This window comes from Neopsephotus bourkii, unplaced genomic scaffold (genome assembly GCF_033783945.1).
Source record: "Neopsephotus bourkii isolate Nb327-2 ecotype Australia unplaced genomic scaffold, CSIRO-AGI_Nbou_v1 NB_1707, whole genome shotgun sequence".
NCBI lineage: Eukaryota > Metazoa > Chordata > Aves > Psittaciformes > Psittacidae > Neopsephotus > Neopsephotus bourkii.
Window position 1 is genome coordinate 8,474,159 of NW_026902181.1, and position 18,004 is coordinate 8,492,162.

Genomic DNA, 18,004 nt, shown 5'->3' on the forward strand with positions numbered 1-18,004 from the left:
CCTCCTATAATGAATCTTCTGCTGCCACTGGAAGCTGATTCAGTTCTCCAACGTGGCAGAAAACTAACCCAGCAAAAGCAAAACCGAAGTACCACACACAAACACTGCAGAGATAATTTTTTTTTCCTGTTGGATTAGCACGTTGAATTAGCTCTGACAAATTAGTCTGTCAAGTGCTGAGTGGGTAAAACCACGGAGAGCAAGAGAGATAAGAGGAATCAAGACCTTCATCCCAAGCAGCTGCATGGGGTATGTTAACTGCCCAAGCCACCATAGCCTGAAAATGGGAATGGATGACTGAGACGGGGGTGCCATCATGTTTGTCCCCAAGACAAGAATCCAATTACCCTCAGACTCCTGAATTTTATGCTGTTACTTTCCAGCTCCCACAGCTCTCTGGTTTATTAACCTTTACTCCTGAGCAACTCTATACACCCTCTTACTGCATAACAACTAAAGGATCAGGCCTGTCATCTTTAACATACCTTATTCAGTCGCTCCCATCTATGTTATATTGTATCCTTTCATTTAATTGAAAACAAACACCAAAACCAAACAAAAATAATTAGCTGTTATTGTTACTGATCTTCAAAGTTAGTAGAATGATTTTATTACATCAGGGTGTATCAGAAAGGTATATTTTAGGGAAGTGGTAGGTTACCCTGGTATTGACTCCCCTTGTTTAAGCAAATTTTACAAATAAGCATGTCAGTCACTCAGGAGCATGAACTCATGTAAGGTTAGGGTCCCAGCAGTACTATCCTGTTTAGGAATAACAGCTACAGAATGGAATCTCTCAAATAATTTACACATGAGAAAATGCTGGAATAAACCACACTACTCTGTTCACTGCTGCAAAGTTTCACCTTAATGCCTTACAACTGTGAACTCCATAAAAAAAATGAGTAGATACAGATTTAGTGCTCTTGGGAGACCATACCAACAAACTTATTTTCCAGCTTCCATGAATTTTAGTTATAAAGCATTCGCTTAACACAGCAGCAAACATTTTTCAATTCGATAGCCAAACATTTAATCCCAAGGACTCAGTTTCCTAACTGTTTCGAAAAACCAAAACAAAGCACCCAGGTCATAAAAGACAGCTGAAATACAGTACAGATCACTAATGATTTAATTCAGCTATAGATTTGTTCTGAAAGACATCTAGTGTGATAAAAAGATTTTTTCAGACTGGTGCAGGTAATATACATACTGTAAATCTCTCGGATAACAGACTGACAAATGTACCAAAAACAATCTAAGCAAAACCCACCACGCAGTAATCAGTAACACCAAGAAAGGGGTTGGAATCCCTTAACCAAAGAAACTTATTATATCTATCCTTTAGCTTTAAAATCAGAGGTGGAAACATTGAGCTATTAAAATAATAAAAAGCCCACATAAACTGCTATTCCCACATCCCTTTCCCCCCCCTTAAAATGATGGGCTTAGATTTTTCAGTAAAGGTAAAGCCTTGATTTTAGTTTATCTGATCCATTACACTTTGCTAAAAGTAAGTCAAGAGTTTTCCATTTTCAGTTCGGAACACAATCAATGACCATAATAAGCTTTTTTATAAACAAACCATTAATAAGTCTTCAGATCTACAGAAGTGTTCAAGCCCAACACAAACCCTATGGTCCTTTGTTCATGATGTTAAGAATCTCTTCTCAAGAAGAACAGAGTGGAACAAGTGAGAAACTTTTCAGGAGTGACTCATATTTCTTCCCAAATTAGAAGGAACAATGGTAAGAGACCAAAGACTAAGAGACAACATCTCTCAAAGACAACTCAGCACAAGAACCCCATCTGTAGCTGTGCCAGCAGCATTGCCTGCTAACTTTGACAACTGTCTCCCTCTGCATATTTGAGTTTGGACCCAGAGGGTACTCATACAGCAATAATCACCAATCACCCCTCTGATTCATGTCATGGCCAAATCTTGGAACTGCACTCCAGGAGCGCACTGGGAGCACTTGAATACTGCTGTGTGTTTCTTTGGCGCATGGCATCAGGTTAGAGCCAGTCCGCAGTAAATGCAGACATACAGATATTCGAGTCCTCACTGTAAACTGTTTTGCTTTACAGATATCTTCCTCTTATCCCACATTTCCTTCTAAAATACTAAAGCACTAAAATACAACATCTTAGAGCTACTGCATCTTACAAGTTTCTCTTTTAAAGCATTCTGCCCTTCAGCTGCAGATCCTGCAGCACACCATCGAGGAAAGGTTTATCTCCATGCCACCAGTAGCTGACCCCAGCCTACACATTTGCCAGAACACAGCAAATCTCTGAATATTAAAAACGGATCTCTTCTCACTTCTCAGCACAGGAAGGCCTCAAGCCTTGCAAAACATACAAACGCTTAACTTAAAAAATTTATGTACAAAATCTTCGGTCCCAAAGGATCCCTAATTAGTTCATTAAAACATCTGAACACAGAGGAAATTACTTATTTTCAAACTGAAATACAGCCACTACAAGGATCTCAATCACACACACACATACTGCCTAGCATAGCTTACCCTCACACCTCCCTCCACGCATGGCATTAATCAGAATTAGCTAAATTACAGAGGTGTATATTTTTTACTGTTAGAGCCAAAATTTCTAAGAATCCTCACTTTCTCAGACACAAGTGGAATTTGCCATAAGGGTTTCCAGAGTTTGAAACTGCGGTCCTACTAAGTCCACAGCCAAACTCCTACTGCCTGCAGAGCATCAGGATTTCATCTCTCACCCCAAATCACATCAGCTATTGTTTACTGTGTTACACTGAGCTATTTTATATATGGTTTGTAACCACGCCTCATACAACCCATGGACACAAACTCCTTAAATTCAATTTTAAAATAATTCAGAACTAAATGTTTAGATTCACAGATAGGAACCTAAAAAAGATGGCCTGATTTTTCAGGTAACTTGCACAGAGTCCTGGCTGTCGCTGTCTTACTATTTTGGCCTGTACTTGGAAGATGCAAAGCAAAAAGGCAGCAGTGCAAACTGATTTGAATAAAGGCTGGCCTGAGTCTCAGGATATGCTAATGACTGGAAGGTTTTTTAGCAGTTTAGATAAAGGCCCCCTTGCCCCCTGCAGCCCAGCTAGCCTTGCCAGACCACCCATCTAGCCACAGACCTTGCTCACCTCCAAGAAGCCATCCTCTGTCAGCATGCAATTCATCAGACACTGAGCAGCAGGACCATGTCATGCAACACTGTTAAGTCTGACGTGCTTACTTCAGGGTCAGGAGGCGGACTCACCTGCTGGACTCGCAAGCTGTTTAAAGCAGCATCTCCATTTTGGAAATGGAAGGATGCTTCATAGGCAACAATAGGTCTACATAAAACAGAGAAATGCTGGACAGGGAGGTGGAAAGGAAGCAACAGAATAGTAATTACCTTTAGCAAACATAAAATAAACATGAAACTGGCTGTCAGCATCTTTGCATCTTTCTCAAGTTTCAGGATGATTTTTTTCCCCAAAGGGAAATAAACAAACAAATAACCTGTTCCTAACCCTGCTGACTTCAGAGTACAAAACCTTGCACAGCCTCAGGGAAATTCTAGACAGCATTGTCCTGTCATCGCCACTTGGGTATACAGGAGCTGCAACTGGAAATCTCAGAAGCTGTTTACATTTATTGTGCTTTTTCACCACAGTTGTAAGAAAAAGAAACATCCAGTTTTCATGAAATACAAGGTTCTTTACAAGTTTTCATTAAAAAATATTTGCCTTTACTAGCTTGAAACAATGACTGTTCCTCTAACTTTTCTGTTTATATATTGAAATGTTCTCATCTATCATGTATCTTTAGAACCTCACATTTCAAATCTTAGGTTAGGTTCCTGTTCACACGTATTTAAATCCAAGAATTCAATTAGTTTCAACATCTCACAGTAACTAAAAACACTACTAGAGACACCCAATACTAGTTTTCAAACAAGTATATTATACTTATTTAATAATCAGTCATCTCAAAGCAAGAGAAGAAAATGATGGACCATGTCAGATTTCACTCTGAGGAAGTAATGGAGTGAGGACAATCTCACTTAATTACTTTCCAAAGAATTAATTTGGTGAAATCATGTTAACATATCATTATCCCCACCCCACCTCCCTAAAAAAACCTCAGGGAGCTACTTCCACATTTTAATTATGCAATGGACAAACATTTTAAATTGTGTTTCATGGAAGAAGAACATCACCCATAATTCCTCCCACGCTCCCTCTAAGCTTTCACAATTCCTTATGGTTGTCCAATTAGTGTCATTTGAGAAAAACAAGCATCCCATAAAAATGTAGTCATTATACCATTTCACACAACCTTCCTATTTATTCTCTCACATCTTCCTCCAGATTTTAATGATCAAAAGACAGGTTCTTCATTACAGCTTTGCAAAATTTCTCTTGACAAAAGAACTGCAACATCAACTTTAAAATCTTCGTCTTAAATTTTGAAGGAAAGGAGAAACAGGAGGGAAGTCAAGATACAACCTGGCAAAATGTATGTTGCTGACTGGTGTACTCCCTCACTGCCTCTTGATGTATTCACTTTTTAATAATGTACTTCTAATATAATTTTAATCCTTATTTGAATTTTTGCTCATCGTTTAAGCTTCAATAAAAGAATCTGAGTTTTGCTATTCTTAATTAGACTTTAAAACACACATTTTATCAGCTCAGTAAAGTATTATTGAATTTTTAAAAACTCCTTGAAGATCAGATAAAGCATGTTTTCCTGCTGAGAGCCCAATGCTTTCATTTGAAATTCTGTATGTTGTTTTATTCATGATAAAATACTTGATACTTGTAGTTTCTCTCCATGCTGCTAGCACTGACACAGATTCTGTATTGAGCTTTGCCTATTACTGAAAGCATCTCTCATAACTGGTCTATATTTTCATTTGTTTTTAAAAGCTCAGTTTAAAAAAAAAGAAAGAAAAAATTAATTCTAGTAACTTCAATGAACAGTATTCATGACTCAAATGAGTTTTAATATTTCATTATTTGGAAATACACAGCTAATTAAAGGGCAACAAATTCTTTTTACTTATATAGGGTCTTATTAAAAATAACAGCTTAAGCTTTAACAGGCTAACAATATATATTGTGAAAGTGTCCATTATGGCAAGTTATTTTTATTTCCTGGCATACTGATTTATCCTGCGTTCGATTACTGCATGTACGAAAAAATGTGTTTCTGTATGCCACCCCTCCCCTTTATCCCAGAAGAAAGTAAGTTCTAGAAGCAAGTTGATAAAAGAAATCCATTTATATTCTATATAGTCCCAAAATGCATGGAAAAGACACGTAATGTAGAGCCCAATCCAGCATTACATTTGAGCGTTTGATTGTAAGAAACACAACAAACATTTATGAAAGTATTGAAAAAAAAAAAAAAAAAGAAAATGCTGTCCAAACAGCTCCAGGTAATAAATTTTTTTTCTGTCCTACAAAATCGATAGAAGCTTCATGTAGGGCATGTCCTCCACTCTGGAGTTCAAAACACACTTCTGTCCTGGACAGAACAGGTCTAAAGACATGCCCTGGTTTAAGCCTTCTGCCTGTCTCTCTTGTTACAAAATTTTGAGAAAAACAACAAAGCAGCATAATGCTATTAACATGTTTGCAACATCTTTGTGAACATTCTTGCAACATCTCCTCATACACACAGTGCATTAATCTGCCCAGTGAGAACTAAATTAAATCTAATTTTGTTTTTGCATTATTCCGAGGAAGTTATCACAATAAAACAAATTACAGTCTCTTCCAAGCCTCCACAGATTTGAACTAGTGACCCAAAAGCTAGAAGGTTGAACTTACCATTGTTACTTCCCTAATCCATACTATACTATGCAATTTTGGTCCAGTCATAGGAAGACGGTAACTGAAAGCGTTTGGGAATATTAGCAGAGGAAGTCAGATAATCAAATGGGAAAGAAAAGCTGACTGCCAGAATAACACTGTCCGTAAAGGTTTCCTGTTTGTGGCATTCACTTCCTCAACGACAGGGCATCAATCCACTTGTAGATACATGAGTCGAGAGAAAAGGTATGTATATTTGATTTATTATATGGAATGGTCATTAATTACACAAGCACAAGATTGAAAGTGGAAATAAACTGAGCAAAACAGTATATGGACTTATTCACACAATTTACTTTCCATGACTTAAACAGTGACTAATGGTTATCAAAACCATTCATGTCAGAAACCTCAATATATGATTTGGTGACCTGGGAGGGAAGGAGGGGAGTAAAAAGGAACTGCTTCTTTTTAAGAGGGTTGGGTTTTCTAACATAAACAGTAATATAGCTGGTATTACTTCAAAATTTTCTCAAACTCTAGATTTTTTTACTAGCAATTACACTTCAGGTAATCAGTTAAATAGAACTGTAATTAATATTATGGAATCCCTTGCCAAACAAATCAATTTCATTAAGAAAGAATTTGTTATGCACTTTTACTGCTTTACTCAGATACTCTACATTTGAAGTTTCTGATAAGCAAGGCGTCTGTCATTGCAGAAATAGCCATTTGACAGCTAAAATTTTCCCACTAGCCAAGTGGGATAGATAAAAAGATGCTACAAGTTGTAAATGGATCAAGGATAAATTCACATTTCTTTCTTTTAGTCCACACAGCATTTTGCAGAGCACAGGAATCACAGATTTTACCCTTTACATTCTACATGCCTAATAACCCTGCCTACAGCCATTAGCACAGTGAAGGCCATGTTTATTAGGTCACTGTTACGGCTTTAAGAGGATAGAGAATTGTGGTCAGAGGACCTACAAACCTCTGCCCACACCGTATATGCCTCCTCATGCTGCCTATAATCACTACTGATCACTCTTGTGGCTCAATAAATCAACTGGAGGTAAGATAAGCACTGTATTTAATTCCAGTATGTGCCTTGTTCCGCAGAGTTTCATGTCCAGCATGGTTCTTTCCATCAGTTTTTAAGCAGAAGCTAGAAACCTTTACATTATCTTGCCTCATCAGTATTCTACCACTTTTATCTTCAGCTTAAATAAAACACTATTAACACCCTGACTGACTGTAGATAAACATAATGGCTTTCTACCCAAGAACTACATAAAAATGAAATCAATACCAGGGAAGGCATCTACAACCAAGCTCTACTTTTCAACACACAAAATAAGCCAGTAATGGTCTTCATTACCTAGAAAGTGAGATTTAAGTTCAGAACTGTACTTAACACAGGCATTAAGAAGAGTTATTTTAGTGCCTTCCTTAAGAAACAAACAAACAGAATAGGCATCTACAACTAGCAAAACATTTTGTGCATCTGAAGAGACTGTCCTCTGAAAATCATGTGGGGGATTTCAAACAAATGCAATAAACTCCTGAAAGTAGGCATGTACTTTCCTCCGAGTTTACATCTAAGGCAACAAGAATGAAATAACTTACCTAAAATCACATGCAAGTTTGTATGTCTTGCTTTGATGCTACCTCAGACTGACACCTGTGTTCATTAACACAACACTTCTCAAAACACCAACCTTACCCTCACTGTTCTGTAAGAGTTGAAGAAAGTAGGTGTCTTTGAACTAGCTGTGCTAAATATTTGCCCTAGATTTTAGACATGCAGCTCAAAATGAATGTATTTTCCTCAACTTTCTTCTCTTCCTTCTCCATTTACCACCTTTTTTTTTTTTTTTGCAAGCCATAACCATACCTTACAACACAATCATGCAGACTAGAGCTTCATATAAGTAAAGCAGGGAGAGGGAAAAAAAAGATACAAGCTCTTCTCCTGAACCCTATGTCCTTTCTAGAGAGAAAGAGAGGCTTTCTCTCTTAAGAGAGGAAGATTGCCTTCAGATTACTCCTTTCTTTGCTGTCTTCCAACAGCGAAGATCCTGCTCCTTCATCCCCATCACAACCTCCTGCCTACCACTGCTCCCTTCCTGCCCCACGCCCTCTGTGGCTGTTCCAGCCCAAAGCAGGGAGAACGGACCGGGAGGTGGGAGAAACCGCAGCCACCCTTGAACCCAGGCTAGAGCTCAGTCGCTCCCCTGCAGGTGATCCACAGTTTCGTCTACAGGAGTGCAGGCTTTGTATCCTAATCTTTCCAAACACAATGTAACCTCTTTATGACTTCTTCCTTTTGAGACCATCAGAAAAGTCCATCATGCCCTTACTTGTAGAACTAAAATTAATCCTTTCCTCTATGTTCAGAACAGAAAAACTTACAGGATACAGTGATGATCACTTTAAGTGCTCATCAACCATTTCTGTATTTCATAATATCCTATACCAAAATCATATTTTCCCTCTCACCTCTACTTTCTAGCTCTGTTTGGTTCTTTTTTATGTCTGCCCCACTCCCAACTTCACATCGTCTTTCATATTACCCATTACACTTGCAAAAGCTTTCCACTTCCCTGTAAAGTAATCTTTTCCTCTTCTAAACTCAAAATCCTCACTGGCATCCTCTATCTGTATTTTTTCCACTCATGGGTCATGTGTGCCCGTGTGAAATATCTGATCACCTCAAGGCAGTCCACAAAGGCCTGATTCTCTTGTTCTTACTCATCTCATCTAATACAGTTTCACTGAATGTTCACTCATAAAGGAAAGGCTTCTATATTCAATCACTTTCTTTTATAAACACAGAATAATGCAAGTTTACAACAGCCCTTGAGCTCACTATCTGCAATGAGATGACATCTAGGCAGTGATCTCATCATTAACATTCCAGAACATAAGACTTGATGATTAACCAAGATTTTAAAACCTATGCACAACAGAAATAACATGGGGCTTATTTCCATCATGTATAATAGGTGCTCAGAGTTACAAAATCGTGATTGACGGTTCTCAGAAATAAGCAACTCTGCTTATTCAAACTATTCAGAAAGTGCTGCTACTCCTGCTGTTCCCACATGCATGTTACTACCATGAACACCATAAAAAGCAAAGGCTGAGGATTTTGGTAGGAGGAGAGCTTGCTTATAAACGGGTGAGAGTACTAACTTTGAAATAGATTGTTGTATGGTTTGGGTTTGGTGTTTTTTTTTAAGTACTTACAATGAAATATTTATTAAGTTCAGGCAAAACAGGCATCTGCTATGAGTGTACAACCCCCATACATAGTCATAGTTTTCTCTCCTGAAGAGCTCTGAGAATACAGTGCAGAGCCCAGACACATGACTCCTCATGCCCTGAAAAACTGCTCCCACAATCTCAAGGTCTACAAGTGTTTTTTTCTGCTAACCTGCCCCTTTCTTGCATCACATCACAAAAAAAAAAGAAAAAACAACAACAACAACAAAAACAAACACACCAACCCCCCCCCCCCATGAAATTTATCGTCTTCATTTCTTCCACAAGAAACAGCAGCTACATTTGATGCCATTGCTGTCATGAAGTAATTTAATAGAACATGACTCCAGCTGTTCAGATAGCAGTAGAAAGCCAGACTGCTACTAAAACCTGGAGGAATAAGAGATCCACAACTCATTTTTTTATTAAATATGAGATTGTGAATGCTTGCCATTTTTGCTGCTGGGAAGCGATAACTAGAATCAAAATTAAGTGCTCCGAGTTCAAAGTTTACCATGAAGAACTCTTTGTATCACTTAGGATACTAGATTTATTTCCCCTCAAATAACAGGAAACACTACCTAGTAGAATAATCCCAAATACTACACAGTCCAATCTTCAAATACCTCCTCTGAGGAGAGTTCCTCACCTCCTCCTTCCTTTTTTACGACCCTACACTGCAGCCCAGCAGCTCCTCTCTCACACTGCCACCTAGGTGACGCCACCACCCCAATAACCCCTACCTTAAGAAATAACACAAAGCTAAATCAATAACTGCAGACTAACTACCGTAACTCCACGCAGGAATCCGACACCTAAGAACTGTCATTGGCTGGTGTGGACAACCGCTGGATGAGCTCCCCAGGGAGCGAGCGGAGCGGAGCAGAGCGGTGCGGGGGGCGGAAGGACCGTGCGCGGCTCAGGGTCACATACGTGCACCCACAGCTCGGTCGCATACATACTTGTATGATGTGCAGCTGTATATATGTATGCATGTTCGTTGGCATACGCGCAGCGGAGACACGCAGCGGTGAGCGATAGCCTGGGCTACCAGATCTGCCTTGGAGGCAGATGCACACATACACCTATAGGGTATACGTACGCACACGTATCTATACATATTCCCGTGAAGGAGGTGCAGAAGTTCCTCACAGGGGCACCCCGGCGCCGAGGCTGGCAGGTTTCCAGCTGTATAATGGGGAAGGCTGAGGGGGGTGAAGTTTCCTCCCTCTTCCTCCTCCTCTCCCCGAGTTACGCGGCAGAGCCCGGCGGCCCTGGGCGGCGGAGACGCCGCCGGCAGCCTCCGGCAGGCCCGCTCCCGGCGCTGCCTTCCCAGCGCCGGCCTCCGTCTCCGCCCCGCCGGCGCTCCGGGACCCCGCTCTGCTCGCCTCGGGCGGCAGCGGCAGGCTGCCCCCGCCCTTACCGTTGCAGAACTGGAGCAGCGAGGAGGTGTCGTAGAGGCTGCTGTAGCTGGAGAAACCGTCCTCCATCCTGCCGCTGCACTCCCGGCCTCCCCTCGGCGGTCCCGGCTGCCGCCCGCTGCCTCTTCGCCCACACGCTGCGGAGCGGAGGCGGCTGGGGCCGCGGCGGCCTGCTGCCTGCCTCACTCAGTTGCCATAGCAACCCATTCACTCCGCCGCGGATGGGGCGGCGGCCGCTCCGCCGCCGAGGCGAGGGGGGAGACCCGCGGGGCGGGGCGGGGCGAGGCGGGGCGCCGTCACGGCGAGGCGGGCGGGGGGCGGTGGGGCGTTCGGACGCACCCCTCACCGTCTGCGGGGTCGTTCCTCTGTTCGTCCTGGGGCTCCGCGGCTGGTGGCGCGGTCTCCGCCCGGGGTTCTCAGCAGGAGGGGAGATCGCGGCGGCGGAGCGCTGTCAGAGCACGGCCGGCGGGATCTCGCGTGAAGGGAGCCGCTGGGCGGGTGGCGGGAGGGCGCGACGGTGAGGGCCGGGGCACCGCTGGCTCCAGCGGGAGGACGAGCTTTCGGCCGACGCGGCCATTTCCCCCCAGCGGCCCCGCCAAGGCCCCGTACCGCAGCAGGCGGCCCCTGCCCCTGCGAAACCGGGCCCCCGGCTGAAAGAGTTGAGAGCCGCTGTTCCCCGTGCCGCAGCGAGGTGCCCTGACGGCGGTACCCAGCCTGTCGGAGCGTTCTGAGGACTGACACCTCCGTCTCTGCGGAGGGGAAGAGCCGCCGGGTGGCCAGGGGGGTTGAGACAGAAGTACGGCACCGCCAAGAGAGATCAGAATGAGGATGGACTCGGGACAGAAGTTGTGCAGTAGCGTTGGGGCAGCCTGTCGGCTGGAGAGCGCAGTGCACGGCCTCAGTATCCCTTCCCCCAGCCGCAGCAATGCTGCTCATCGCGGCTTTGGCTGAAGCTCCTGTCGCTTCTTCGACTGAAGCAACAGACTGCGTGTAACTGTACCTCGTGTCCTCCTCCACTGCTTGCAGTGGCGAGTCGCTGGCTACAGGATAGCTGTCAAGATAATACTGTGATCGATACCCTCCTGCAATCATAAAGATACATACTGTAATTTGCCATGACGTTTTATACAGTTTTAACTGCTTAATGTGAAGTATATTATACACTTTCCCAGTACGGGATACTAAAATAATTTCAACTGGTTTCAATAATTTTGTCTATGTATAATACTCATTCATGGCGAGATGGGAGTAGTGGCACAAAACTGGTATTTTATGGGCTTCAGTTTCTGTGCTAGGGATGTTGAAGTGTTCAGTGACTGAAAGGCATTTTTATTTCAAGCTTCTCCAAAGACACAAGAGAAATAATGCATTACATATCCATAGCACCTCTCATCTTGAAAAATGCCAAAGCACTTAACAAAGCATTTCTTCAGGTCTCAGTCCTTTCAGCAGCTTTTTGTAGAGCAGTTCCATCACGTGGGTCCCCTTACAGGCATGGGACTGGTATCTATGAGTCTTTTCACCAACCACTAAACCATGGTAGTGCTAACACAAAAACTATGCTATAAAATTAGGCAGAGATATCAGTTCCATATTAAAGTGGAGTGAAAAGTGCTCCCTTCTGAATTGCCAGTGCCAATACTGGTGAAGTTGAAGTAATCTCCAACACAAGTACTTACGCAGCCCGACAGTGCTTAACTTGTATCTGACAAAAACAACTTCATTTTGTAGCCATGGGCTATAGAATAACAGAAATTTGTGGTAGTTTAATTATATAAAAAAAAAAACACCCCAAAAAACCCAAAACCCAAAGAAGCATGGAAGAGAAAATTACTTTGAAAATGCTAAAGACAATAGATTTTCTGAATGTTTTAAATGAGGCGTGATTCTTCCTCATCTTTAAAATTAACACAGAGCCCTTAGGTTTTCTCATGACCTTTTCATTCATAAGCCATCAAACTTTTCACAAATGCCATGTTGTTCTAAAAACTTGTACACACGTCAACACTTACATGCATGGGATTTTGGGCATACAAGTTACAATAATAGAAAAATGAAGGTCATTTTTAATACAAACTTTAATTAAGCATTTCCTTAATTTTAAAGCATTATTGCCATCCATGGTTACGTTATTCTTTTTGAAGTTGAGAAATGTCCAAATATGTTAATTTTCCACCGGCTAGAAACAGTTTCAGCACAAGTAATGTACTTGCCGTAAGATGTGAGTGTTGGCTTAACCTAAGCTTCCTTCAGATGTGCAAGTTTAGGCAAATCCGTGAAATCCTTGCTATCTGAAAGTATTATGTCTATAGTAAAAAATGTGTTCTCAGTGAGAGTGCTACAAAGACAAGAGAAGTAAACGCCCAATAACGTTTACAGTATCTGCCAAAGCAGAAGAAAGGACAAAAAGGGGAAGCATAGCACTGTTTTGGTGAGGAGAAATTAAAAGTCATTTAGAAACTCAAATCTAAACCTGACCTGAATGTGGCATCATTAAAGGAAGATACATCTAAAGCCTTAATGATAGATTACTCACCAAAATCAGTTGCAAAGGTGCAGGTGGAGCCTATCAATCAGCTCACCGTGCTGCAAATCAGCTCAGTGATGTGACAGAAAGTGATCTCAGCTCCAGTCTGAGATCAGATCATGCTGCTATGATGCCATTATATTCTGAGGGCAAGGGTTAGAAAAGGAAAACAGTTTCATAATTTAACTGCAATGATTTCGAGACCTGTTTCAATCTTTCTACACTAAACTGCACCACAAGGCACAAAATGAAATTCGGCCTGGTTGTGGGAACAGTGGGACACTGGATTGGAAGCATGCACTAATGTGCCTGGGAACTCTGATGGCGTGATGAAGCAATGAAAACACTTTATTGTCCGTTTTTCAGTAAACCAGAGCTTTAATCATTTGTACAGATCAAAGCTGGTGCATCGGAAAATGGGAGATCATATAGATGAGAATGTGGCACCCTGAGCAATATAGTGGGACTGATGTATGCAGAGAAGGATTGCTACTGTACATTTGTACACACTTATTATTCACAGCATCAGAAACTCTATGGTGTTGCATTTGTGAAAGCTGTATTTTGTAACAATTTAAATTTCAGTTTCAATGTACTGAGTAGTGTAATACAAATTACTATTTGTTAAGTGAGAACAAAAGAGCTTTTACTCACCCCTAGCTGAATTTTCAGGAGCTAATTCTCCAATTTTAGGGTAAAGAAGCTTGTTTTCACCCCCTGTTAATAGGCTATAGTAAAATAATTTTGATGTTTTATGTATTACTGTTCCTCTTTTAATTCTATTTCATTACTAATACGTACAAAAAATACCCTATAGCAGGTTCATATCAGAAGTATGGTAGTTCATAACTCTCAACAGTATAGCTAACAATACTCTTAAGTCAGGAGCATGCTGTCTCAGTCACCATATCAGTATGAAACAAATCTGAGTTACAGTATCCTCTTAAATTCCCCTAGAATAGCAGACACTGATTAGGTAAATCTTATCTCTGTACTGTCTGCATTTAGCTGAGACAAAAAGCCCAATACAAGCATGTTTTGCCTGGCTGGTAGAGAAGAACTTTTGAAGAGAGATTTTCCTTTCTGGATCATTTCAGTGTCTTTGTTATTTGACAGCATCAGGGTGTTATTACTGTGTGGTGATAGCTTGGACAGTGCCCTTCATACCTGTCACCTGGGTCTGTGCTGTACACCAATGCCTTCAGTGGGCCTATTCAGGGAGTGGGAATGATGGCACTTTGTAGGGGAAGGGCACTGGGACCTGGCTGTCAGTGGAAAAGCCTGCTGTGCAAAGCTGCTAATGGCATCAGGTGAAGTGGGCCCTTCTTATCAGAGTTTACAGGTGGTGAGGGCTTGGTTCACCACAGGGGCTGGAAGGTTCCTTCAGATCAGTGCAACACATGTCTTCTGAACAGATCGGGAAAGCTGGGACACTGCACACATGACCCATATTTTGTAACTAGAGAAATTATTGGGCAGAGCATCTAGCAGCATCAGCAAATGTGCTGGTTTTGCTAAAATTTATCAGTCAATAATGACAGCATTTATTTTACCATGACTAACTTTTGAAGAGCCCCTCAAGCTCTTTAGCGATCATTTGATAGGTCACATTTACTGCAGCATGATCAAAGGGAGCTGAGCTCAGTTCTGTAGCTCACTGTGTTTCCACTGAAGACATAAGAGTTCATTTCACCATCTACAGTCTTACTTAATGCAGCAGTCAGTCATTCTCTGCTTGAGCCTGGAAGGTTTTAAATTGCGTGTTTGTTCAAGTTTTGCTTTTCCTCTGTGAGTCAGAGGTTTCATCCACAAGGGAACAGAAGCACTGCAACACTTGATGTCTGGCCACAGAATGCAATCCAAAACACAAGGTACTATGCATGTGCTTCTCCTGAATCATCTATCACTCATTCAAGACAGAAGAAATGGGCACATCTTCCAGCTGTTATCACCAGCACTGGGAGTTAGGTGGTCTGAAAGCTGGTGTCAGAGAAAAGACCTTGTTTCACAGGCGCAGTGTGCTCTGCCTCAGTGTTGGAGGACATGGTGCTTGGGAAGAAGCCAGGGGGCCTGTACTAGGCAGCATCAGTACCAGCAGCATGCTACACACCACAGCAGCCCCAGTAAGGAAGAAACAGTGCCTGGGTTTTAGGCACGTGCAGGATGAGATCAGAATTTAGCAGAGATGGAGTCTGTGGTTAACTTTTGGATTTAGCTGCCTAAAGTCTGCTGAAATCCTGATTTAGACAGTTTTTGTTGGGTTGTATTGTTTTGGGGTTTTTTTTTTTGTTTGTCCTTTCTCTTCAGTGAGCAGCATCAGAGATTGTTTGATTTTTTCAAGATAATTTAATGCAGTGAATAAATTGTCTTCATTCTTCAGAAGTTTCCTCACCGCTAGGCTATCTCCAAGTATTAGAGTGGGGTTCTCTGTCAGGGTCCTATCATAGGCTCAAATAAGGATTTCCTCTCCTACTGTGGTGTAGAAAAGGAAGAAGTGCCTTGCCGACCAGTCTCCTTTGTGAAAACACTTCAACCACTGGAATAATTGTTCATTCTAAATAGCAGGACTCTAGCTTTCAACCACAGCAGGGGTCTTCATGAATGTCACTACAAAGCATGCTTCATGCTTGTGGGAAAGATGGGGTATAAGGGGAGGATCACCATTATGCCAGCACTGTCTGAACACATTAAAAATACAGTATAACAAATGTGGGATGAAACCATCAAAGGTATGCATGTTTTACAGTTCAAATGAAAATATGTTGCAATATGTCTGTACACATCATGTTGTTTCAAATGACATATATTGGAATTGTGGATTTTTTCCTATAATTAATAAGAGTATTCTGATTCATATTGCCCAGGAGAAAAAAAATATTGCTTTGCAGATTGATTAATTTGTAAATCCAAAGGGAAAGCTTTGAAGATGAAAAGCATAATGCTTTGCACATCTATGATTCTCATTCAAAGATGGGAGACTGCTCAGGAAACAGTGGTGCTTTCAGACTTGCAACAACTTATTGAGCTAAATGTTGTCTTTATTTTGCTTGTTTGGAAAATGGGAGGGAAAACATGACACAGCCAAAGTCACACCGGGAAGTCAGTGACAGAATCAAACCAGATCAACTACCAGTTGAATGCACTAAGCATTAGACTACCCTGCCTGCAAACACTGAAGGTATTATTTGTATGGTTTATTATGAAGTGCTTTCAAGCATAGTGCCTGCAATAGAAAAATCTTTATTTTCTAAGGTCCCCTAACAAGTTAGGTTCAATGAACATCAATGTATGTAAAGGCCAACTGCAGGCTTGTTACATCCACAGATATTATGGTACTGAACTAATGAGAAGCAAAAATTCATTACAGACACATAGGAATGCAACTCCTTTTCCACCTTCTGTGCAATCTGTGCTGATGGGAACAGCATTTCAGATATATTAATACTCTGAGAGATTGATGTGAAGAGGCACAATGATGGATGGCATTATGTGAAGAAATGATCCATCCACTCTTCAACATACTCCTTGAAAGCTTTCAATTCTAGCTCAGCTCTGCAACCCTATTTTTGGTGTTTTCAGCCCTCAATAGAGGCTGAAAGCTTCCAATAGCAAGTTGAGATCTGTGTGTTCTGGGACATGAAGCCTACCTCCTGTGAGAGTGGCTTCTCTGGTTTCAGGTACACGAGGTTCACCAGTTCACTATCCAGGGCACAGGAGGGTCATCCTTAACAGGTCTGTCTCACTCTGCACAGGGAATTCCTTCCCAGCAGAAGCACCTTTCCTGCATTCACTGAAACCCTGGGGAGTCTCAGGCATGTAGGCATTGAGAAATGCTTTCAGCAAGTACAAAAAGAAAAGATGCTTTTGTGTGGCTAGCACCACATCAGCCCTCCTGCACATGGCTGAGATCACTGTTTTTATTTCAGTTTTTATGTTATGAATATACAGATGTTACTGTGGCATGAAATATGGCAGAAGTCTGTTTTGTGCATATATTCAAGTCACATTTTTTTACAATTTAACATTGTTTATACAAAGCCACAGCAATATAAATCTATACCTTCTGAATTATATTGCAGGAGAATAATACTAGAGAAAACTGTAAGGTAGATATTCTTTTTTTTTAATGGTACTTAAATAACAACATAGCAAATTGTCCACACAAATCGCCCCTTTTTCACAAAGCAGTACTAAAATAGTCATTCTGTTAAATTTTTAAAATTAATGCTTTGATTTGACTGTAATAATTTGCAAGAATACGTAAAACCAAGAAGCAGAAAACTGGGTGTATGTCCAAAGGATGTATGTCAGCTATACTGTGAGAGACAGGTCTTCTCTCTGCAGATACCCACAGCGCCTGTGAACAGAGGGAAGTATCTCATCACTTCTTTATGTTCTCTGGTCAGTAGGATGGTGGTTTAAACTTGTGCCTTATCAGAACTCATATTCATAATTTCCTACTTTCCCACATCACTGTTTCACTGTTTGCAGGATCCAGCAAAATTAAAGGCATCTCACAGGAACTGATACATACTAGGAAAATTTACTGTCAGCCATGTAAATAATACAGCAGACATAAAAATGTATGTGCAAGATGAAGCACCACATCCGTTCAATATATTAATGCTAGAAAGGGCTAGCCAATCTCATGTCACTTTCTGCATTTGCAATAAAAGTTAAAATTGGTATTTTATGTTACCGGAAATTTGCCCTGATATGGAAAATTAACTATGGCAAGAGTCTTCTGAGAGGCAGTTGGAAAAAATACTGCATTTCTTTTACTGATTTCATATGTTACACTTGCTTTTAGTTGGGGGTTTATTGGGAAAGCTAATTTGTGCTCCTAAACAAGTTGTAGAAAATAGCTGCCGAGACTTTACCTGCAGTCATAGCTCCTGTCATCACATATGCCCATTTACTGCCTCTACTAAGCTAGTTTCACATTTTGCTTATCCACCTCCTGTATCTTTCATCAAATAC

General features: G+C 41.4%; 1 protein-coding gene across 11 annotated transcripts in view; it reads right to left on the bottom strand.

Annotated features, from left to right (window-relative positions):
* The window catches only part of EML1 (EMAP like 1), a 133,688-nt gene that overhangs the window by 78,949 nt on the left and 36,735 nt on the right, over nucleotides 1-18,004 (bottom strand). For 3 of the 11 annotated variants that reach the window (XM_061376218.1, XM_061376217.1, XM_061376215.1), the window contains exon 1: nucleotides 10,500-10,781. The exons of 1 other annotated variant lie outside the window; for it this stretch is intronic. In XM_061376218.1, coding sequence (XP_061232202.1) covers nucleotides 10,500-10,566 — 67 coding nt within the window. In that variant the 5' untranslated portion in view covers nucleotides 10,567-10,781. Of the gene's footprint in view, nucleotides 1-10,499; nucleotides 10,783-18,004 lie in introns of those variants that run through there. 7 more of the 11 variants (XM_061376213.1, XM_061376212.1, XM_061376220.1 and 4 more) reach the window with 5 other exon arrangements.